Below are 22701 nucleotides of genomic sequence, written 5' to 3'. Positions count from 1 at the left end.
AACCTACAACCATCACCATCGTCATCCCAAAGACGGAATGCAAGTAACCCGGCGAACCGAACTCTATATCTCCAACGTCTCCTACCAGACTATCACAGCACGCTACCCTAGCGGCGCAACTGCCCGGGCAAGAGCGACTAACAATCCCATCACTCACCATCTGAATTCATCACATCCGATGCTCTTTGTGCCAAAAGCTCACGTAGTAATCACCACCCCTTTCCATCCCAGCAAAGTCAACACAGGAGAAACCCGTAACAATAACCCCCCCTCCCACGGAACCATCCATCCACCCATCCTATCCTCGTAACGAGTCACGCCCGTCACGAAACACGCTTCCTGAAACGATAAAAGAACGGGCGAACGACAACGCGGAACTTACCTGCCATGACATGGCCGCATCCATCCAGGGTCCAGCGATCCAGCACTTACCTGTCCTTGTTCATCCGGCTTATCCCATCACCGTGCCACGACTACGCGCACCCACTACCACATCCAACCTAGACTCAGCTAACAGTCGTTGAACCGGGCAAATGAACCACTCAACCTTAATCCCCTTCCCTTCCAACCTTCCAAGCAACGTTGGTTTGGTTCGAAACAAGCGGGAAAACTTCGGTACCTGGTTATTTTCACCAAGGTACCATCACCATCAAAAAGGCGAAACGAGGCGTGGGAGCTAGAATGTTCAGGTGGGGGATGGTTACGTTCTGACGCTGGCGTGGATGTGACATGACAACTGACTGACTGACTGACGGATGGATAGAGCAGAGAGAGTTCACGCCAGTGCTGTTTGCAGCCGTCGCGCGAGCGTTGACACATCCACGGATGCCTGCTTCTGCGCTATTGACGGATGCATCCGTGTTAGAGTGGTTCATAGTTGCGTTTGTTAAGGGAGTAGACTGGTCGGCTGGCCTGCCTGATGCTGTTCGGTTGCAACGTGAGCCGCGGAGGGTTTTTGGAGAACAGGTTTTCGGTTTGGTCTTTGTGCATTTGGTATGCAATGTCCACGGGTAGGTAGGTATGAAAGATGTTCATGGACTACATTGCGCTAGCACAGAACGAGCCAATTTCTATCCCGCCATCTACTCCTCCCTTACAATCAGATAAGACGAATGCATCAAACGTAACAACTCAGCACATCAGCGATGTCCTCCCACGGAAAACCCACGGCAGGTATAGCGCAAGCCGAACGCAACCCCAACGAACCGACTAGCCCCGAAAAATCGCGCCACGTTATCGCGCCACTTAGAGTTTCCAAGGGTCCAGGGTCTTGCACGACAGCGTTGTTGGTTTGGTCGAAAGACAAGAACATGTTGGTTGATTGATCGACGCAATGCGCGAACGCGGGTCCCGGACGAACTTCCCCACAGACAACGTTTCAGTTGCTGCATGCTGCAAATGTGTGGATCTACACCGGCCGGTGAATATACTCGCGTGGCATGTACATTAGCACTTATCATGTGAATTTGATGCGCGTTTTGGGGACGCTGGAAAAGGGAAGGTTTGCTGTGCGGTAGGCGTGTTTCAAGGGTCTTTGGACAGGCTTTTTACTGCTTTGGGATGTGGGTATCTTGGGTATCTATTCATGTTCGCGGGTTTACTCATCGATGTGTATTGCGTCCAGGGATATTACACAAGTCAGGCGAGTTGCTCAACGGGGTAATACGTCGTCGATCCGGCGAGAGTTGCGTGGTTGCTGGTGACAAGGGAAAGCGAGGTTGGGTTCTCATCCCTGCTGCTGCTCTTGCTGCTGCTTCGAACTCGTAGCACCAATGCGCATCATACCCAGTACGCTACTTTGAGACTGGTGCGCTAGCTTCAGCGGGGAATAGCGAGACTCTGGGAGGCGGCGGCCGGCTTTGATGCTGTCTAGAACCCTGTTCAACGTGTCACTCGGTCGAAGTCCTAAACAATGTCTTGACAGAGGGCATGTATATGTTGTGCATAAACCCAATCACATGCGCAATCGCGTGTAAAACAGCCGGACAAGCTGTGACGGACGGGAGATGCGCAAGCCCAAAGGCTTACTTTGCTGGCGACTTACCATTCCGCATTGATGAACTTGACAGCCTTGCCACCTGTACGAGTAATCTCCTTCTGCATCTTGCTTGCTGCTAGACCGCCGCCTGCACCACCCCCACTGCCAATGCAGTTTACTCGACCAAGTATGACGTGCGTTACGGTTCGGCGGCCGAGCGATATCGAATGGCTAGCGCCATGGGCAGCGCAGAGCTGCTTGAGCTTGTGGTCTGAGACTAGAGGGGCGGTGGAGCCGTTGAGGTAGAAACAGAGGCCGGTGAAGATCTGCTTTTCGGAAGGTTTTGACGAGGCTGAGGAGACGTCGCTCTGGGGATGCGTGTCTGAGTCGGTTCCCACGTCTGAGGGCGCATGCTTAGAGACAGTTGCAGTACCCTCGTCTTTCTCCTGTGATGGCTTTCTGCTGCTGCCGGCCTTGCTGGCAGCCCATACCTCGGCCAGGCTCTTCTGTCCGCCGGTCCTCAGGCCCTTTGCGCCCTTCTCCCAGCTGCCATTGTCCTTGCAGCCATTCTTGCCAAAGTCCTCACTCCCTGCACCCACCATATCCGCGACTCTCTTGCCACCGTCTCTGCCAGCCCTGAACTGCTCGCCCAGCTTGAGGCTCCGTGTGGCGCGCCATGAAGTGGAGCCTCCGAGGCGGTTCTCCGCGCGCTGATGGCCGGTACTGGAGCTGTTCCAGGGGTCGAAGAAGGTGCGCCTGGGCGGTGCGGCGGCGACGGGGGACGTCGGACGGCGACGCGTCGCGGATGAGGCTGCTTCAGGCGCGTCTGACGCGTGCGCAGGTGACGGGCGGTCGGCATGGCGGGCGTCGTCAGAAGTCGGGTCCGCGTTCGGGATGCGTGTTGCCATATCGGGTGCTGATCTTGCGACAACGGTTAGCTTCGGGGCCCTTCCAAGCCGGGGGGATGTGATGCGAGTGCATTCTCGCCTGCCCGCCGAACATGCACGTGAAGGATTCCACGTCCTGTCCAGTGTCCACTGGCGTTGCAACGGGCACCCGAACCCGGGCTGCATGCGGCAAGGCGTGGCGGGGGCGACTTACCCTGTTGTTGTTGTGCGTGCAGACGCATGTGGGAACAGCTGCGGGCTCAGTGGGCAATGTGATTAAAAACAAAGTTTACGTACGCCAGGGTCCTGAGTCGAGTTCCATTGATTTTGCAAAACAAACTTTGCTAATCCCATGCTGCGACGTCTACGCGAGGGCAAGGCAATCCTTTGCGTGAAACCATGAGGTTCAATACGGAAGGTCAGCAACGACAGCCTCGTTCCTGCGCGGCCTCGCTCCTCACCTGAGGGCAAGGCCGCCAATAACACGAATGCAATACACGCGCCATGCTCAAACAAGCTGATTGTGATGTGTGTATTATCCATTACTCGTCCATGTCTGAGATGACACAATTACACTAAGTATCTCGGATATCGATGCGTGTTCCGCAGCAACGCAGTCGCGTGCCTTTTCGTATGTACAGCCGAAGAAAAGAAACATGCTTCCAAAAACAATTCGTTGTAGTACGCCATTTGCCATGCACCCTGTTTCCTGAACGCCATGCTTTATCCGTCATAGATCACATGAACTGAATGTACTAACATGAAAATAGAAATTTTGACCCGCGAAGGTATTGCTTCTGACAACGCCCGCTAAGAAAGGTCATACAACTGACGGCGGCAGCGAGACGTCGGGACATCTTCGCAGTGCCGGAAAAGAAAACAATGGGGTACTTTAATAAAACGACTCGGAACGCCTGCATGCTTTTGCGGCGATGGCAGGTCTCCATGTTGTCTAGGCATCGCGTTGCCCATCGGTCCGAATAGCGCGGTATGAGCCGTGGAGTCGTGAGCGCATGTGAACATACTACATTGACTCGTGGTGATACGAGTCGTCGTGAGGTCGTAAGGGCCGTTGTGAACAGCTGCTCCGCCGTCTACGCATGGGCGTGGGTGCTCTTGCTGACCGAGGCCTCGTATATCGCGCGGTGCTTCTTCATTTCGTCGGCGTCGAAGGCCAGAGCATCGCTGCCCTTTCTGCTAGCCAATGACGCCGAGCTGCCATTGCCGAACTTGAGGCTGGCGAGCGATCGGGCCTTTTTGAGCGACTTCTTTCCAGCATTCGCACCTGTCTGGGGAATGTGGTCAGCGGCGGCCCGCTGGTTGAATTGCGTTATCTCTTCGACTTCGGGCCGGGGCTTGACTCGCATGCGCTTGAACTCGCGAGTAATCCTCTCAAGCTTGCTGAGACCCTTGATGGACGGGGTGTAGCTGAGCATGGGCTCGGGCGACTGCCTCCCGTGCACGCTAGATTGTACGCTGGGCCGGCGCTCGGAACCAAAACTGACACCGGAGTCATGCTTCTTCTCTTTGCCAGGTCCGTTCATGTAGCGATCAAACGACTCTGGGCCGTGAGTAGCGATGCAGTCTTGAATCATGTTCTGCGCGACGCGAAGGTACTTGTCGACGATCCTCTGGACGGTGGGCCAGCCAGTCTGGTCTTCCGGGCGCTTGTCCCGATTGATGAGAGGAAGTAAGACATCGGGTCCCCTCCTCTGCACCTGGCTGATCAGTTCGAAGAAGATCTGGCGTTCTTCTTTCAGAGCTTCGTGGTTCAGGAACTGCGAGGGAAGCTTGGTCTGGGCATGGACAGGAGGAAACAGGGTGTTGAGGTAGCTAATGCAGTTGAGCTTGTTGAACTCTTCGTCAGAGAGATGGTTGATCATGATCTGCTTGATGTTAGTTGAGATCACGTGAGAAGGAAGATAGCTAACATACCCATCGGCGGAGCCCGACCCATAGCTGAGCGTAGTACGACTCAGCTTTCCGGTTCTTGCCTTCGAGGTTGTTGATCCAGAGTGCGATGCCAGGTGCCTTTTCAGCGACACGGGCCATGTCGGCGTCCCATGTGTCCCTGTGGACGTCAAGGGCCTCGAACGTGGTAGCCATCTCTCTGCGCCGTCGTGTCTCCAAATCTTTCAGGTAGTCGAGCGCAGTCAAAGCTTGGCTCCAGTCGACATCAGCTGGCTCGGGCATGAAGGTGCGGGTCACAAAGTTTACGATGAAGGCGGGTGGCAGTGCGCTGGTCCGTGTGGGTAACGCTTTGAGCTGGTTCATCAACGACGAGGTGAAGCTCATGGTCGCAGCTTCTGTGGTGTTCCATGCGAATGAGCTGGAAATTGGTGATGTGTTGCCAGACTTGGTATAGTTCTTGGGGATGGGTTGGGCGCGGTCCACGCGGTTGAGCTCGTACATGGTCTTGAGGGGGATGTCGTAGCTGCCAGGGTACTGTAATACGTGTTCGAGAATGTATGCCATTGAGTTGTGGTTCTCGTCCGACGCGCTCCGGGAATGATTTGATGCCATTTTGAAGAGCACGTGAAAGATGTGGCGTGTGGATGCGAAGGGTCCCGGCGATGGCGCAGCGCTAGAGTTGCGCGTATCGCAGAAAAGCAAAGAGCGGAATACGATCCCCGAGAAGCGAAAGCGAGGTTGGAGTTGAGGGTGTAGACGAGGAGAAAAGGCGGCCCGGGGGAGATGGGCTAGCGGGCGGCGCGTGGGGTTTGGTGGGGTGGTCGTAGCTTTGACGAGAAGAAAGGAAGGCGCGACCGGAGAGGCAGGATATCAAGCACGACAGACGGCGCAGACGTGCAGGCAGATGGTGATACGTCGAGTCGCTCCAGGCAAGCTTGATGGTGGAAAGTCCAGTGTGGTCGGCGTTGCAGTGTGCGACGGGGCAGGCGGTTATGAGCACGGTAAGCAAAAAAGAAGGACAAACACAGCGGTGCAGGGTCAAGTGGCAGTGGTGGTGTAGGACGGGGTTATGAGGAGCAGACGATCGCAGAGGGCTGGAACGGGCAGACGTCGGGTAGGTATACAGAAAGGGTTTTGCGTTTGCTCTAGTCAACGCTTCTTCTCATGATCCCTGAGCGAGGGCCCGTGATGGTCGCTTTCGCACTTGCATGAGTGGCGTCAGTGACAGGGGCTTCCAGCTTCCCCAAGAACCACGACCAAGACGGCCTAGCCATCTCACAGCAACGCCTTTCAGCTCGAGTGCGTCAGGCCTGCTGCCGACCCCGCCCCGAGTCAGGCACAGCTGGCACAGTTGCTCCCAATCGTCGCCGCGCGCTATACACTCAGTCGCGCTGGTACGACGTGCATCTCCGGCCGTCCCCTGAGGACCCTGAGACGTCACTCTCAGGGCGCCAACAGCAGTACCATGGTCGAACCAAAACATGGAGAAGCACCAGAGCACAGGCTGATCCTGGCCGCAAAGGGTCCGCCGCTGTCGACATTCCGAGGTCTGCTCTGGTGGCTTCTGAATCGTGCTGCGTCTGCCCAACCGCACGCGAACTCTGCGCCGCCCTAACTCAATTCACCGACGATGCAGTCTCCACTTGGGACTCGACCGCATCATCCTGGGTGCCGATGCATGTCCCCTCGAGAGCACTTGGACCTTGCAGAATGCACATGCACATGCAACCCCATTTTCGATTCTTCCGCACTACCAATAAGGACGTCGCCGTAGCTGCAACTGTCAGAGGACAGGGTTGGGCCTGCATCGGCATTTTGACTTCGCAATGCAAAACCCAACCTTCAGGCACAGAAACATGGCAAAGTTGGATGTTCACGAACCTAACCCAAATCCTCATGATCCGCGTCATCTCGACAATATTGTGGCAATGTGTAGCGATGAGGATGCGGCGCGGCAGGCCCGTTGACGATGAAACCTCTGAACTTGGCTCTTGTAGCCTAGATTCACGACTCGTATCCTTGAGCCAGCACATTCGCAAACGCCATGTACCTTGCAGACTCGGAGCTGCAGCCATGCGAACTTATCACCGCTCACGGCCCCTGCCCCCGTTGTGCAAGCCTGCAGCCGAGTGGGGTGTTTGCAGCTCCGATAAAAGATTGCTCATATCACAAAAAGCACCATAACAGCGCCTGCTATCGCATGTCAACAAACAACGCGACGCGCTTGACATGTCAAGATCTTGCTTCCGCACACTATGATTTAGGAGATGGGTGGAAATCTCGTCCGCTGCCGTCGGACAGATTCCGATGCATGTGATTGAGGCCCCTCGAGTGTACCTAAGGTACCAACAGGTGTAGACTGCATGCTCATGGCCTTGGGCCGCGGTGCAGCAGCATGTACGCGTTCGAGATCGGACTCGTAAAGGTAACGCAAAGGATCGTCCTGACTCCTAGCAGTCTTGTGTACTAGCATCAGTGCTCCTCCTCGCTTGCAGACCACACACTGCGAGGCCGAGGGCAACCCCATCGTTACACGAGCCGAGATTACTCATTTCATCGATCGAAGCTGTGCGATCGTACTGCACATCGCCAGATTGACGAGCTGTTGGTCCCTTTGCGCTGACCTTTGACGCCATACGTCTGACAATCTCCTCACAGGCCACTCAGCCGCGGGTACAAACGCCGGTGGTTCTCCTCAACAACCCACAGCCGCGCAGGAACAAACGCAGCTAGCACAACGATGCCAGGATGCGTTTGTACGAATCGATAAAGACCGTTGAAAATAATCTCCGCGTCGATCTGCTCGCACCTGGGCAGACCGTGGCCCCCGTTTCGTCTCCACACCTAACGTTGCAGTGTCTCATTCGTTGCGGCCCAAAATTGCTTCCCCTTTGGGAAGCAACACCATCGTTGCAACAACATTCATGCGCATTGAAGATCGACTTCACGCCGCCACGCACACGGGGGGCAGCTGAAGCAAACAGGGTGTGGAATTTCAAATCAGTCCCTTGCTGTGGCCAGCCATGTAGTCATGCCTTCTCCTGGTGGCGTAGTCGGCCTCTGATCTGGAATCGAAGATGCAAGCCATTCTGGTGTTCTCAAGTTTGGTTCAACCCCCAAGACTCTGCGATCATCTCATCAGGTTTCCTGCGGAGGTTTCCACTCTCGCTGTTCTCCGTGACACGGTCATCGCGCGGACAGCTAGTGCGTAGTCGCCGAGGGAAGTACCACATCTCAGCTTCCTCATTAGCCCATGTGGCAACTTCAAACCTCCTGACATGACAGCTTGGAGATACTACTATAGCCAGGTACACTGCTGTATCATAGCATGCATAAGGTAGGGTTGACCCTACAGTACTCTCGGCCACGCCTCAGGTACTTCTTCGGGCAAGCCGGAAGGACACGTAACGGCGAGCTAGTGATCCTTGGACGGTGTTCGCGCAGCGACTGCACAGCCTCACGACCGCAGCCTCACCTTCGGAGATAGAAAATACTGCCAAGACCGATGCAAAGGGCTGTGCTCCTGAACATGGCAGATACCGACGCCATCGCACCTCACGTGGCCTTCTAGATGCACAACCTCGGTATGCTTGGCGGGCTGTCCTTGGTACCATTATTTCGGGCTGCAGCAACATCTCCATCAGAATGAACGGCGAACACACACGGCGAGAGGGATTTGAAATCACATAGAATGTATTGGAATTGGAATGTAGAATCTATGTGACATGTAGGGCGTGGTAGCGACATCCTGCGGTGCAGCATGCAGGTTCATTGATGAGTCATCTCGCCCACGTATTTACAAAGTCAGAGCAACGCTGAACACCAACTATCAATCTGTCATTTCAGATACTTTGACCATGACGTCCCCCTCACAGCTCGACTTCGTAACCGTGGGTGTCTTCACCTCGCAGCCATACGGCGGAAATCCGCTGGCCATTGTGCGCATCCCGCCTGGCCGGACCCTAAACCAGGAACAAAAGCAAACAATCGCGCGAGAGTTCAACCTATCGGAGACGACCTTCTTGCACGAACACGCGGATAGTGCGGCAGAGGACCAATGGACTGTCGACATCTTCATGACCTCGCGAGAACTGCCGTTCGCCGGACACCCTACCGTGGGCACGGCCTGCTATGTCTTGGGAAGGACGGCTCGGGAGCGTGGCGTCAGCAGCGGTGTCATGGAAGCGAGCTTCAACCTGAAAGCTGGGCGTGTTGGGTTGCGGTACGATTGCGGCAAGAAGACGGCGAAGGCTTCGATCCCCCATGACGTGTATGTTCCTGCATTTGACATTGTCCTCCCTCGGCCTGTCTAGAGTGTCTGCATCACGATGGTTAGTTCGGGCTGTTCCAGACCCACGGTCTGAGAGCGATTCGGCGACCTGAGGTGCTGCAGGTGTGTATACATGTAAGCTAACCAATGCAGTCATATCCACAATAAGAGGTACACCAAGGACGACTTGTTCGCTCTCCAGCCGCAATTGGCTGAAGCCCATCGGCAAGGCAAAGTTAAAGTCAAAGATGACCATGCCATCGTCTCGATAGTCAAGGGCATGACATTTGTTCTGGTCGAACTGGAATCTGAAGAGGCACTGAGCATGGTGTCGCTAGCTGGCCAGTCTCTCTCCGTCGAGGGCCTGGATCAGGGCTGGGACGAGACGTTCATTGGGACATATTTCTTTGTTCGGGCGGGAACGAGCGACCATGGCGTGACGAAGCTAAGGACGAGGATGATCGAGGGTCCGTTGGAAGATCCGGCTACCGGTAGCGCCGCCAGCGATTTGGCCGCATATCTGTCGCAGACAGCAGGAGAGGCATCCAAGACGTTCAGGTACGAGATCGTTCAGGGCGTAGAGATGGGAAGACGAAGCGAGATCTTCATCGAGGTCGAGATGAACGAGGACAGGAGTGTTGCGCAGCTTTTCTTGGAGGGTAGCGCAGTACAGGTCATGGAGGGGCGGTTGACTGTCTAAGTCTGTCGTATTTGCGATGGTTCTCGTTCGAGAGTAGGTTCCCGTGTGGTCATCGTAGGCGTTGCAGAGGTTGAGGGTGGCCCGTATGGCATAGTCATCGCAGCAATAGTGAATGAGATGGGTGGCAGAGAGAGTACGACATCGCGCACCAATGGATCGCTATGAGTATGGAAAACCACAGACCCTAAAGAAGGCGTATGTACAGTCGATACCGATGGACCTGCTTGAGTTTGTTAACACCAAGGACACGCCGACCGCCTGGGTGTCTAGATGATCGTGATAGAGCCTGGGAGTTGACTGCATGGAAGTATGGAACACGATAGATCCGACAGAACGTATATGTGCAGTCGCACCCGTAAACCTGCCTGGACTTGTTAACATAGAGGAGACCCCGACTGCCTCGTACTTCTTCGTTGAAGGCCACACAGTACAGACGATAGTCGGGTAGCTGGTCATCTGGAATGAAGAGCAGGAGTGTCTGTCTCAGAGAGCTGTTCGGGTTCTCATGATCGTCACGGAGCTGTGCGTTGACGGTCGTGGTGATTGTGGTCGGATTTGGGAGTTGACTATCTGAAGTATCGAAGTTGGTACATTCGAAAGAACGCGTGTGTATAGTCGCCGCTCGTAAGCCTCCTTGTGACAGTTGAGATGAAGTAGGACCGAAGGGTGTCGCGACAACTCCTCGAAGATGGCGCAGTACAATTCATGGAAGAGATAGATCCGAAGAAGAGAATGCACGTAAGCCTGCTTGAGATTGTTAATCAGAGAATCCCAACCTCGAGGATTTGCGTCACAGAGACTGGAACCTGAGGAGTTTCTGCGGGTGTTGGTTACAGATGTAGATCCTCCGTGCCTGAAGACACCTCCTGCCTCAGGCAAGCCGAGCGACCCGTGGACACCAAGCCATATACGGCAACCCTGATTCCGTAATCCTTCACGACGTTGAAGGAGCGAACGTGTAGCGGGGTTTGACAGGAGGTGTCTCAGTTCCTTTTGCCGCGAGCACGGTCATTGAGTGTGGGTCAAGCGCAGCATCATCGCTTGCAGATTCGATGGAGCAGCGTGCAGATCTTCGAGAATGGGTATACACACTCTTGTTAATGGTGGAGAAGTACGTCGGTACGTCGCCATGTTGTCTGGGCGCCGCGTCCACAGTGGAGTTGGTGAGTGGGCGTGACAACTTGGCACGGCAACATCCCAAACAGCAAACATCGATCTTTATCGATCTCGGATTAAGAATTGCCGCCATCGCATGTTGTCACAGAGAGGACCGATTGCCTCTGGCATCCAACAGAGTGCGTGCAGATGCAGGATGCGGACTTGCTACTCCGTGGTCCTTCAACTGTCATCTGTCACATCCGTCAAATCGAGACAGTGACAGCACGAACCAACCTTGCTCGAGTATGTCGCACATCGCTTCCGACAACTCAGTGAGGCTCATGGAGGAGGCGTGGGTCGCAAAGTGGGCCGCAGCGAGTAAACCAAATTTCCCCGCTGGCGTTGCGGTGGTGACGAACGGATATCGGAAGTCAGTCACACAGTCCTGCCGTGCATTCGGTTGCTGTTATGGCGCATGGGAAGGCATCATAGGAGTTTGAGCGTGTCCTCCTCAAAATTTAGAAGATGCCTGGCTCGAGCCTGAAAGGCGGCTAGCGCATCTCGTTTGGGTTAGCGCCATTGGGGTTCTTGCACACCTCTTACACGAACCGTTTCTCGGACCTCCTCTTCAATGCCTGGCGCATTCTCGTTCCGGAGAGGCTGCCATGCCAGCCTCAGTCAGTGGCAGGGCGCCAGTTGATGCCAGCGCCCCGTGCGCGACGTTATCGATGTCGGTATGGGTGGGTTTGAGACGTCTCTGCCTTCATCGTGGGTTTCATGCCCGAGGAACCACGAGCCGCCTTACCAGGTTGCTCTTTGCCTTGTATTCGCTCGCCAAGGACTTAAGGCAATGCGATTCCTCAGATATCTTGCTTTCCTCACCATCATCAGTCGCTTGTTCCATTACAAACTCCGGTTCTGCAGTTGAGGGTTACATTCCTTTCTCTTCCTCTTAATTCTTCATTCAGATTACGTTGAACGTATCTGCCTTTTTTGTAATCCACCGCTAGCCGGACTCCACTCTTTTATCAATCTTAACTTCTTTTCCTGAAGCTATCATGCGCTTCTCAACCCTCATCCCTATGCTGCTTGCAGCCGGTGTTGCCAATGCCCAGTTTGGCGGCCAAGGTGGAAACAACGGTCAGAACAACGGTCAGAACGGCGGCAACAACGGACAAAACAACGGCCAGAACGGAGGCAACAACGGTCAGAACAACGGTCAGAACAACGGCGGCAACAACGGTGGTAACAACGGAGGCAACAACGGCGGTGGTGGTGGTAACCTGGCCCTCAACCCTGATGTTGTTCAAACCGCCAGTCAGTCCGATGGATTCGACCAGGGCCAGGAAGATGGACAAGCCGCGTCCCTCACGTATGTTGGCACGCACGTCTTTGTACAGATCCCTTGCTAACTTGACCAGTGACCAAGCCAACTTCATCAACTTCTGCCAAGGCAAGACCCTCACCAACGGTCTCCAGGTCAAGGAGGGATCCTGCAACGGTATCGGTAAGCTTCAGCCATTCAAGCCTGCTTCAAAAGATAGGTGCTAACTTTCAGATAGTCATGGGAGATATTCCTGCCGTTGGTAACATGATTTCTGCGGTCTTCACCAGCCCCCAGAACAACGAACAAGGCATCCAGGAAAACCAGAAGATTGACTTCTCCGTGAAGATCACCAACTTGGAGGCCGGTTCTTTCACCAACCCTGACAACACCTACTACGCTGCCCCGCAGACGCTTCAGGGAGGCAACGTCATTGGCCACACCCATATCTCCGTCCAGGACATGGGTAACGACGCCAACAACCCTCCTGATGCTCAGAACTTTGCTTTCTTCAAGGGTATCAACGACGCTGGTGACGGCAATGGTCTTCTCACTGCCACGCTCGAGGCTGGTCTCCCTGCCGGTAACTACCGTGCTTGCTCTATCACCTCTGCCTCCAACCATCAGCCTGTTGTCATGCCTGTCGCTCAACGTGGTCCTCAGGATGACTGTGTGAGGTTCACTGTTGGCGGTGGCGGCGGTGGCGGCAACAACGGTGGCAACAACGGCGGCAACAATGGCCAGAACAACGGTCAGAACAACGGTCAGCAAGGTGGTCAACAGGGAGGACAGCAGGGCGGCCAGCAAGGTGGACAGCAAGGTGGACAGCAGGGCGGTCAACAAGGAGGCCAGCAAGGAGGCCAGCAGGGCGGTCAAGGCGGCCAGCAAGGACAGGGCGGCTTCGGCGGCTTCGGTCGTGGACGTGGACGCGGACGCTTCAACCGCCGCAGCTTTGCCGCACGTGACTTCGTCGCCTAGGCACTTCATGAAGATCCAGAGAACAGGAGAGTTGACGGCAAGGTTTGGGGTTGACAAGGTTTGAGGTTTGAAGCAGTGGACGCTATAATGGTACTTTCCTCTTTGACGACAATTGCAAGATAGATCGTACTTCTGTTCCCTAGAGGGGCACGGAAGGTCACTCTACGGAGGTTGAAGCGAAGCGCTTCATTGGACTGGTTCTGAGGGCGCTATTTCCTTCTCTGGCGCCTACTTAGTATTGATGAAATGTAAAACTATTCTATTGTATTTCTGCTCGTTCATGTTACCTCGCCTGCTCCTCTGTTAGATCTTGTGTCGCAAGCAGTCGGGCACTTGATTACTTACGCATGAATGCATTGAAGGTGTCGAAACCTGGATGTCTCAGGACACCATGCGACGATCAGGCACGAACATGCCGCAACACGGCATCTTGTAACATCGGCGACGTCATCCCAAGATGCCTCGCCCCCACTAAGGCTTGGTTGTAACAACACCAAGCGAACCTGATGCTTTCCACGACCGATGAAGTACCAGCTAACCAAGAATGATTTTCTGGAACGAGTATGACATTAGTCAGTGATATTTTTGGGTGCTACGAATACATAATACATTGCAAGGCCAGGATATAACGGGACCTCGAAGCTATCGTAACTACTCCGCATACCAAAGTACACCTTCAGTGACTAGTGACAGCAAAGACCTAACCCTTTTGTGAGTCAGAGGCGTATTATCCTCTGCGTAGAGTATAACAAGAGCCTTGGGGTAGCGTATGCATTCGCTAAGTCGGCCGCATCATCGGATAGGCCACCAACGATGACTCATAGATCGCCCAACTTATATCAATAGACGCAGGAAGCCTATTGAAAACATCACATCTGGTGACGCTTCTTTCGACTCTACAACTCATAAAAAATTCATTCCACATGAATCAAAGCATCAGCGACTTTCGATCAACAACCCCCGCACTACCTGTAGAGCTTTGGTTGCAGATCTTGGAACACGCCGACCACCGCGATGCTTCCCATCTCTGGGGCAGCGTGCGTCTAGTCTCTTCGCACTTCAAGGACTATATTGAACGCCATTTCATCTTCACCTATCTTCCGGATATCACAATATTCCTTGCGCTTCCTCGTCGCGATCCCGCAACAGGTACACTGAAGTGGCCTGGCGACCCTATCCCGCGATCTAGGATCATCTTTTCGTTCGATAGCATCACTGCTGATCGGAAGCGCGCAGTTCTTGTGTCGTCGGAGACACTTGGGCCACTGGGAGAGATGAAGAGCGTTGATGAGCTTAGGCGTGCGGGTAGCTTACCAGCGGCACGACTACAACAAGCGCCGCCCTGGGTCAATATTGGGAAGAACCATTTGACTGGTGTATCGGTGGGCGTGAAGGGTGAATTTTGTTGGGACGAGGACAGGAAGATATGGGCCTGGGTGGTGAACTGGAGGAACCTGGTGACCCATTTCTACCAAGCGAAGGTACTCAAGCGGGAGTCTGCATCAACCGGGAGACTTCGAAGAGAGCGTTGATGAATGCGGCACATCGCTCATGTGGCAATCAAGCGCGCGTCACCTTTCCGAGATGAGAGACTCACCTTCAGCCCTTTGGAGATTGCTTCCGTCTGACTCGAGGAAAGTTCTGGGTCAATACGCTTCTGGGTTTCTTCAGACAGTCCATGCAATAAAGTAGCCAGCGCTGAGGATTTCCACACAGGAGCCTGAGTCCGACGTCCTTCCAGTATGGTCGCACAGATCAAGACCAGACTTCCGACGAGCGAAATGGCCGGCAGCGTAATCCACTCCCAACGTATCTCAACGATCTTCTCCTTCGTCCACGCTATACCTGCGATAGGAACGGTGCCAACCCCACGCGATTTCAAGTTGTTTGTTATTGCTTTGCTGAGATTGGCAAGAGGTCCCTCGAAGTCGTACGGTGGAACTTGGTGGAAATTCCACGCACCCGTGTCAGGAACAAAAGGATATGCCGGGTTTTGGTCGAGTGTGGGAGGCAGATCGGAAAATATCCAGTCACGCAGGAGCTCCGTAGTCTGGTTCACAATGCTAAAGGTTTCATTTCCAAGGGCAGCAACGACCGGCGATGATGCGCTATACCTGTCCGGCTGTATTGTGATGGAGTTGGTGACCGATTCTTCGAGGACGCCGTTGTTGACTTGAGCTTGGAGAGTTTTCACGCACCAAGTAAGTAGGCATTCCATCAGCACCGGCGTTTCGTTTCTCATTACGGCAGCTGGGCCGCCAGGAGTGTATCCAACATAAAAATCCGCGATGGGGAGAGTGACATCGGCAAATCTGGTGGTGTTCAAGAAGGGGTCGAATCGGGAGTCAACATTCGACGTATTAACAATCAGTGTTGTCAAACTAGTCACTTGACGTTGACCAACAAGACCCGTAGAACCAACTAGGAACGTGTTATTGACCTTGAATCCACAAGGGTCTAAGGCTTCTCTGAAGCCTGTCGCACGATCCAGGTGTGTATTGTTCTCGCACTGATATTCGAGCATGGACGACACATCATGGCACTCGTGGCAGACACCAAGCGTTGAATAGGAGGGCCAGGTGCAGTTGCCGGTGGGACATGTGGCTGTGGATGACCTGATACCAGTCTCTGGAGAATTGAACGCGGTATCAATCACTGCGACCATGGTCGGATCTGAACGAGGGTCGGTTGCGAACTTGCGCAGTATAGGTAGATATCCGGGCACAAAACTCCTTGCAGCCCAAGTTGTGCTCTGCTGGGTAGCGATCATTTTCTCCGGGTAGGCCACGATCTGCTGGAAGAACGGCTCAAAAGCAAGCGCAAGAACAGTGATCAGTGCACCAAGAGACACCAAATGTCTGCATCCATATCAGCGATTTAAAAAACATGGTCTTGATTGGGGTATACTAACCTGCACCTTGTCTTGATAAGAAGCAGAGCCGCACCCCAAGGTCCACGACTAGCGGCGTCATAGACCTGAAAATCCCATAACGCTGCCTCTTTCTGAAACCAAATCCACTTCAACTGTCCAATGGCTTCTGAGACCGGTAGTATCAATGCTGCTTTAGAGACCGCAGCGAAGACGGCAACGTATGCGTTGAGCGTGATACCTGTCACCAAGTACTCTGGCTGCCGTTTGCCATCATAATACCAGAGCACACCTATGATAGCCGCCATACAGCCGAAGCTGACGACCCAGCTAAGTAGCTCCCACCACCACCAGTCAGTGACGATCCGGTCGTAGAATGTTGTTGACGCTCGAACGAGGGGCTGGTGTTTTGTGTCATTGTCTTGAGCTAGGGGAGCTGTGGGCGCGGAACGAAACATGTCTGTGAAATGGAAGAACGACAACTCTCCAGGAGCATGGATTGAAAAGCAAGAAGCATCATGTCCTCTTATTGCTATGGTGTATCGCTACTGTGCCGCATCTCAGGGTTACATGCAGGTAAGTCGGAAACTAGTAGGGCGCATAGTATCACTTCGCGCTTCACCTACTTGTAACGGGGATGTAATCCATCCGACAGTAAATTGATTGGCGGATGGCTGGCTTGAACTCTTGAAATCGCTGTCTGAAGCGCCGAGGTGGGTTATTGTTCTAGTAAGCGCCGGCCGCCAGGTCTATCCACAATAAAGCGCAACGGGAACCGCATGCTCTTGCATTCTTAGGGAAAGGGTCGTGCTTCTCTTTCTTGTTTTACGAGTTGATCATGACATGGATCATGTAGTGGTGTTCTTCTCAGATCATGAACCGACTGCCTTTGCAGAAGCCATTCGCTGAGCGACCAAGCTAAAGACAGCAATTGATGACATGAATATGGCAAGGTTATAAAACTGTTATCATGTTAGCCCACCAGATGACCGAACTGATACTGATAGAGAAAGCATACGGCCTTCCTCGAGTACGCGCTCTCCTCCGCCTCGCTACGCGCTTCCACAAAGAGTCGACGTAGATTAGGTAAATTGGAAGGCTGCGATCCGAAGTCAGACTTCAGCGTCATACGATTCGTGTTGGTTGTTGCATTCGACTTACCATGCTGCTACGCCGATGATGAGAGTGGGAGCGTCGAAGCATTTCAGGGCTGGGCTAGATGCGATGCATGGCTGCGGGCCCGGGGCAGCGCACAGACCGCATCATCAAGGTGGCAGTCTGTCAATCGCGAAGCTCCACCAACATTAACCCAACCCGCACTTCACCTTCACCCACGCCCCTCGATCCAGAGACACCGACTTCTCGACACTCAAGATAAATCGCCAAAGAAGTTTGCGCTTCCTAATACCTCGGTCTTGTAGGGAGCAGGCTCCAGATTCTACGAGCCGGAGTCGGAGGGGTTTGGCTGAGCGATTAGCCTTCACGGTCCTACAAACATGGCTGTTAATAGGATAAGAGGCGCATTTGCGCCCCCGCGCAAAGGAGAGACGTTCGAATTGAGGGCGGGTCTGGTGTATGGATCCCCCCAAGCCAGTGTAACGATTCCCAGCTGACCATTGCACCAGATCTCAATATGCCTACGAACGGTGAGCGCCCGGAATTGCGAGGACTACACTGGGGGCATACTAAGACTGTGGCAGGAAAGAAGCCATTCAGAAGACTATCATGTCCATGACGCTGGGCAAAGATGTCTCGGCCCTCTTCCCTGACGTTCTGAAGAACATTGCGACTGCCGACCTTGACCAGAAGAAGCTGGTATATCTATACCTCATGTAGGTCCAAGTTCTGGTTGCAGTCCAGACGGAAATTAACAAAACACTTAGGAACTACGCAAAATCACACCCCGACCTCTGCATTCTCGCCGTAAACACTTTCGTACAAGACTCCGAAGACGCAAACCCGCTCATACGAGCATTGGCGATCCGAACCATGGGCTGCATCCGCGTCGATAAAATGACAGACTATATGGAGGAACCGTTGCGGAAGACGCTCAGAGACGAATCTCCATACGTACGGAAAACAGCAGCACTTTGTGTCGCTAAGCTTTTCGACCTCGCCCCGTCCATGTGCATCGAAAACGGTTTTCTGGAGCAGCTGCAGGAACTGGTTGGCGACCCGAACCCCATGGTCGTCGCAAACTCGGTCACTGCACTGGTGGAGATTCAGGAGGCAGCACCGGAAACCAAGGCCCTGGTTATATCGTCACAACAGCTGAAGAAGATGCTTCTGGCGCTGAATGAGTGTACAGAGTGGGGTAGAGTCACTCTGCTCACCACTTTGGCAGACTACAAGCCGGCAGATGTCAAGGAGGCGGAGCACATTTGCGAGCGAGTCGTCCCACAGTTTCAGCACGTCAACCCGAGTGTCGTGCTGGCAGCTGTCAAGGTCGTCTTCCTGCACATGCGAAACATCTCTCCCGAGATGATGAAGTCGTATGCAAAGAAGATGGCTCCCCCACTAGGTATGCTGACGACGGAGGTTTACAGGGGTGTCGCTAACATGCTATAGTCACGCTCGTATCTTCCGCTCCTGAAGTACAGTACGTTGCGCTCCGAAACATCGACCTACTCCTCCAGAAGCAATCGGATATCCTCAGCAAAGAGATGCGCGTCTTCTTCTGCAAATACAACGACCCGCCATACCTGAAGATGCAGAAGTTGGAAATCATGGTGCGGATAGCGAACGACAAGAACGTCGACCAGCTACTGGCCGAGCTGAAGGAGTACGCGATGGAGGTGGACATGGATTTCGTGCGACGAGCCGTGAAGGCTATCGGGCAGGTCGCGATCAAGATCGAAAGCGCAAGCGAGAAGTGCGTCAACACACTGTTAGACCTCATCAACACCAAAGTCAACTACGTCGTGCAGGAAGCAATCGTCGTCATCAAGGACATTTTCCGCAAATACCCCGGTTACGAAGGCATAATACCGACACTCTGCCAGTGCATCGACGAGCTGGATGAGCCCAACGCGAGAGCCTCTTTGATCTGGATTGTTGGAGAGTACGCTGAGAAGATCAACAATGCCGGCGAGATCCTGTCAAATTTCGTTGACACATTTGCCGAGGAGTTCACTCAAGTATGTCTGCCCTCAAGATGTACCTACGGAAGCTAACAGTCATCAGACACAACTTCAAATACTCACAGCCGTCGTTAAGCTTTTCTTGAAGAAGCCTGATCAAGCACAAGGCTTGGTAACCAAGGTTCTACAGGCCGCCACCGCAGACAACGACAACCCAGATATCCGCGATCGAGCATACGTGTATTGGCGACTGCTTTCTAGTGATCCCCAGATCACCAAGGTACGTTAGTCTACTACGCTGCGCAACATGACATTAACTTTGAATAGGATATTGTGCTCTCCGACAAACCCCCGATCACATCCACAATACGGTCACTGCCTCCTCAACTACTAGAGACGCTACTCACAGAACTATCAACTCTGGCTTCAGTCTACCACAAGCCACCAGAGGCCTTCCTTGGACAGGGCAGATTTGGTGCAGAGGCCATGCAACGGGCTGCCATTGAAGAGCAACAGGAAGAAGCAAGAGAAAACCCAATTGCGGCAGCAGCAGCTGCTGCTGCCGTCAGCGGACAAGCGCCTTCAAACGTGGAGAACCTTTTGGATATCGATTTCGACGGCTCCGCGCCTGCTTCAATGCAGAAAACACCCACACATGGCTCATCAGGTCTCGAAGGTCTCGCTGGCACCCCGCAACGCGTCGCATCTCCAGCCACAAACGCGCCTGCTCCACAACAATCGAACATGGATGACTTGCTAGGCTTGTTTGGGGACGGAGGCGGCGCCGCACCGCCAGCCCAGGCCGCACAGATGAGCAACGACGACATTATGAATGGATTTGCGAGCATGAGCATGGACACCAACCAACCGCCGCCACCGGCACAGCAACTAGGCGGCGAGCAGAGCAAGAAGAGCAACCAGGATTTGCTCGACTTATTTTAGATAGACGGTCTTGAGGCCGTTGCTCCGGTTTGGGTGTTTGTATGTTAGCGAAAACGTATATCTAGTGAGCATCTACTGGCGCTGGAATAGTATGCCCTGATACGATCACATGTGCGCAAATCTAGAGATACTGGTACCAAGCACCAAGATGCTTGCTGTTACTCGTGGTGAGCATGTATTCGAGTCACTACCATACCCCACCAAACGATTTATGCCCTCTCCTCTCTGTAGCATCACGGGTTTGACATGACAGCTTTGCTTCTCCAAGGCATACAGCCGGTGCGGCATATACAGTATACAGGCTAACATAATAGTGAGATTCTCTTCACTCATAGTCTAGCCTTGACTACCACACCCAAAGGCACATCATCCTTACTCCTCTCCTTGAGCACTCGTCTCAATATCTTCCCACTCGCACTCTTCGGCACCTCATCAATGAATACCACGCCCCCTCTTAGCCTCTTATGATTCGCAACCTTCTTATCCATCCACTGCACAATAGCCTTCGCTTCTGCCTCCCCAGCACCAGCCTTCGAAGCAACGATATACGCCCTCGGCACCTCAGTATGCTGCTCCTCGTCATTCACCCCAATAACCGCCGCATCATCGATGAGTTCGCTCTCCATGAGCTTCCCCTCCAACTCCGCAGGCGGGACCTGAAAACCCTTGTACTTGATCAATTCCTTGACGCGGTCCGTAATGTAAAAGTTGTGTTGTTCGTCCTGGAAGCCAATGTCGCCTGTTTTGAAGAAGCCATCGGGCGTTATGGCGTCGGCGGTCGCTGACTCGTTCTTCCAGTATCCTTTGAAGATGTTGGGGCCGCTGAGCCAGAGCTCGCCGGCTTCGCCGGGGCCGAGTTCGGCGCCGGAGGGGGATATGTATTTTGCGGTCATGTTGGGGAACATTTTTCCGACGCTGCCGACGGAGGTGTACCATTCGTTCCATGGCTGGAGGGGGTGTTAGCATATCTTCGTCATGTCTTAGGGAGATGAGAATATACCTGAGTGTGTGTCATGGGACTTGTTTCACTTAGCCCGTATGCTTGGTTGATCTTGAGGTTCAGTCGTTTATGCACAGTATCGACTAGCTCTTTGGTGAGAGGAGCCGCGCCACTGGTGATCATCTTGACTGACGAGAGATCGTACTTGTCCACCATCTTATCTCTTGACAAGCGTACAATGACTGGAGGTGCAACGTAGATGAAGGTAATCTTGTGTTCTTGTATTGTCCCCAGGAAGGTTTCCATGTCGAAAGCAGGCATCACCACGAGCTCGATACCGCGATGGAGTGTCTGGTGTACCAAGCCGGTAAGACCGTAAATGTGGAAGAATGGCAAAACTCCCAAGAACTTGTCGTTTGCAGATGAGTACCAGTTTCCCACAGCGCCCTTGCAAAGAAGTAGATCGGCGACGATGTTGCGATGACTGAGCATAACGCCTTTCGGTAATCCAGTAGTTCCAGAACTATACGCCAGGAATGACAGGTCTTCAGGATCCGCCCGTCTCCTGCGATACCGCAATGCGCCTGATGTCTTCCTGATGCTAGTCCAGTGTTTGCATCGATGTGTCTCGTCTTTCTCGGCACCCAGTAAGATCACCCTATCACTTGCGATTCCAACCTTCTCCGCAGCTTTTAACGCGGTGTCCAGGAATGCCTTTGTCGTGACAAGCGCTTTAGCCCCCGAATTCTCAAGCTGGTAGGCTAGCTCATCCTTTGAATACCCCGGATTTGCAGGCGTGACAATGCCACCAGCAAAAAAGGTTCCATAGATGACTGGCGGTACGTCAATATCGTTTGGCGCATACAACGCAAGCACGTCATTCTTTTGCCAATCCCAGAGATTCCGGAGTCCTTCACCGAATAATGTCGCGTTGCTTTTTACATCGGCGAATGTGTACTTTCGGTCGGAGTTGATGGCGCGATATATGACTTTGTCGTCGGGGAAGTCGCGGTCTTTGCGATCGAACATTAGACCCCAGAGGTCAATGGCCGGAATGTCCACATCGGGAAACGGTGATTTGGTAGGCATATTGACTTCGATAGCAGAAATGCTGTGGTCACGAGACTTCCAAGCAATGTATTCTTGGGGCTGCTGTTATATTGGATACGTAAGGATGCAGAGTAAACATGCAGCTTGATCGATGGATGAACTTGAGATGCATCGAGATGTCAATCTGTGGGGAACCTCGGCTTTTGTCCTGATGACGTCGCCTACCCGTTAGCCCTATTGCCGAATCGCATTGTAGCATGTTCAATGCGTTTGTGGAAAATTCCCCATTTAATCCGTGCCAGAGCTGTGAGCGTACCCTAAGTATGCACATCCAAAACTGGAATAGGTTAAAGAGCTTGGCCAGCTCATGTCGTTCCGCGGAGAGGTGGAGGAAGAGAGAGATCTCCGCACCTGTCCGCGACTAGCAAGCAGATTGCGTGTTGAAGGCGATTGATTGCTCGTGTTGAGAAGCAGATAAGGCAAGCTGACGAACATGGTGTTTCTAAAGTGGCAGCAGGTGGCCTTTTGCACTCTAATTGACCGGCCAGCTTACGTGTCTCTGAAGTATACGTATATGCCTCAACGGAAACCAGGGTGCAGTTAATCGAAGTCCAGGCCCGCACTGTGCAACCAGCGATGATGTACAGACCGGGAGAACCGGTCATACAAGGACG

At 53.5% G+C, this 22701-nt stretch overlaps 6 protein-coding genes across 6 annotated transcripts; 3 read left to right on the top strand and 3 right to left on the bottom strand.

The window, feature by feature from the left end:
* Positions 1-1726: 1726 nt before the first annotated feature.
* On the bottom strand, positions 1727-2886 carry J4E86_006868 (uncharacterized protein; the record flags this gene model as incomplete). Its single annotated transcript, XM_051447391.1, has 2 exons — positions 1727-1877; positions 2045-2886. The coding sequence occupies 2 exons, from the start codon at positions 2884-2886 to the stop codon at positions 1727-1729; spliced, it is 993 nt and encodes a 330-aa protein (XP_051301876.1).
* Positions 2887-3959: 1073 nt separating this feature from the next.
* Positions 3960-5388, bottom strand: J4E86_006867 (uncharacterized protein; the record flags this gene model as incomplete). Its single annotated transcript, XM_051447390.1, has 2 exons — positions 3960-4751; positions 4801-5388. The coding sequence occupies 2 exons, from the start codon at positions 5386-5388 to the stop codon at positions 3960-3962; spliced, it is 1380 nt and encodes a 459-aa protein (XP_051301875.1).
* A 3245-nt stretch (positions 5389-8633) lies between these two features.
* On the top strand, positions 8634-9746 carry J4E86_006866 (uncharacterized protein; the record flags this gene model as incomplete). The annotated part of the gene is made up of 2 exons (XM_051447389.1): positions 8634-9046; positions 9200-9746. The coding sequence occupies 2 exons, from the start codon at positions 8634-8636 to the stop codon at positions 9744-9746; spliced, it is 960 nt and encodes a 319-aa protein (XP_051301874.1).
* Positions 9747-11902: 2156 nt separating this feature from the next.
* On the top strand, positions 11903-13146 carry J4E86_006865 (uncharacterized protein; the record flags this gene model as incomplete). The annotated part of the gene is made up of 3 exons (XM_051447388.1): positions 11903-12216; positions 12266-12351; positions 12407-13146. The coding sequence occupies 3 exons, from the start codon at positions 11903-11905 to the stop codon at positions 13144-13146; spliced, it is 1140 nt and encodes a 379-aa protein (XP_051301873.1).
* A 4365-nt stretch (positions 13147-17511) lies between these two features.
* On the top strand, positions 17512-20037 carry AP1B1 (AP-1 complex subunit beta-1; the record flags this gene model as incomplete). Its single annotated transcript, XM_051447387.1, has 7 exons — positions 17512-17588; positions 17641-17661; positions 17716-17847; positions 17899-18536; positions 18584-19152; positions 19199-19375; positions 19423-20037. The coding sequence occupies 7 exons, from the start codon at positions 17512-17514 to the stop codon at positions 20035-20037; spliced, it is 2229 nt and encodes a 742-aa protein (XP_051301872.1).
* A 329-nt stretch (positions 20038-20366) lies between these two features.
* Positions 20367-22066, bottom strand: J4E86_006863 (uncharacterized protein; the record flags this gene model as incomplete). Its single annotated transcript, XM_051447386.1, has 2 exons — positions 20367-20984; positions 21038-22066. 2 exons carry the CDS (start codon positions 22064-22066, stop codon positions 20367-20369), a joined length of 1647 nt encoding a protein of 548 aa, XP_051301871.1.
* Positions 22067-22701: the final 635 nt, after the last annotated feature.

The sequence above is a fragment of the Alternaria arbusti genome (assembly GCF_024043155.1).
Source record: "Alternaria arbusti strain BMP 1465 chromosome Unknown scaffold_8, whole genome shotgun sequence".
NCBI lineage: Eukaryota > Fungi > Ascomycota > Dothideomycetes > Pleosporales > Pleosporaceae > Alternaria > Alternaria arbusti.
This window is presented reverse-complemented; position numbering and strand designations above follow the sequence as displayed.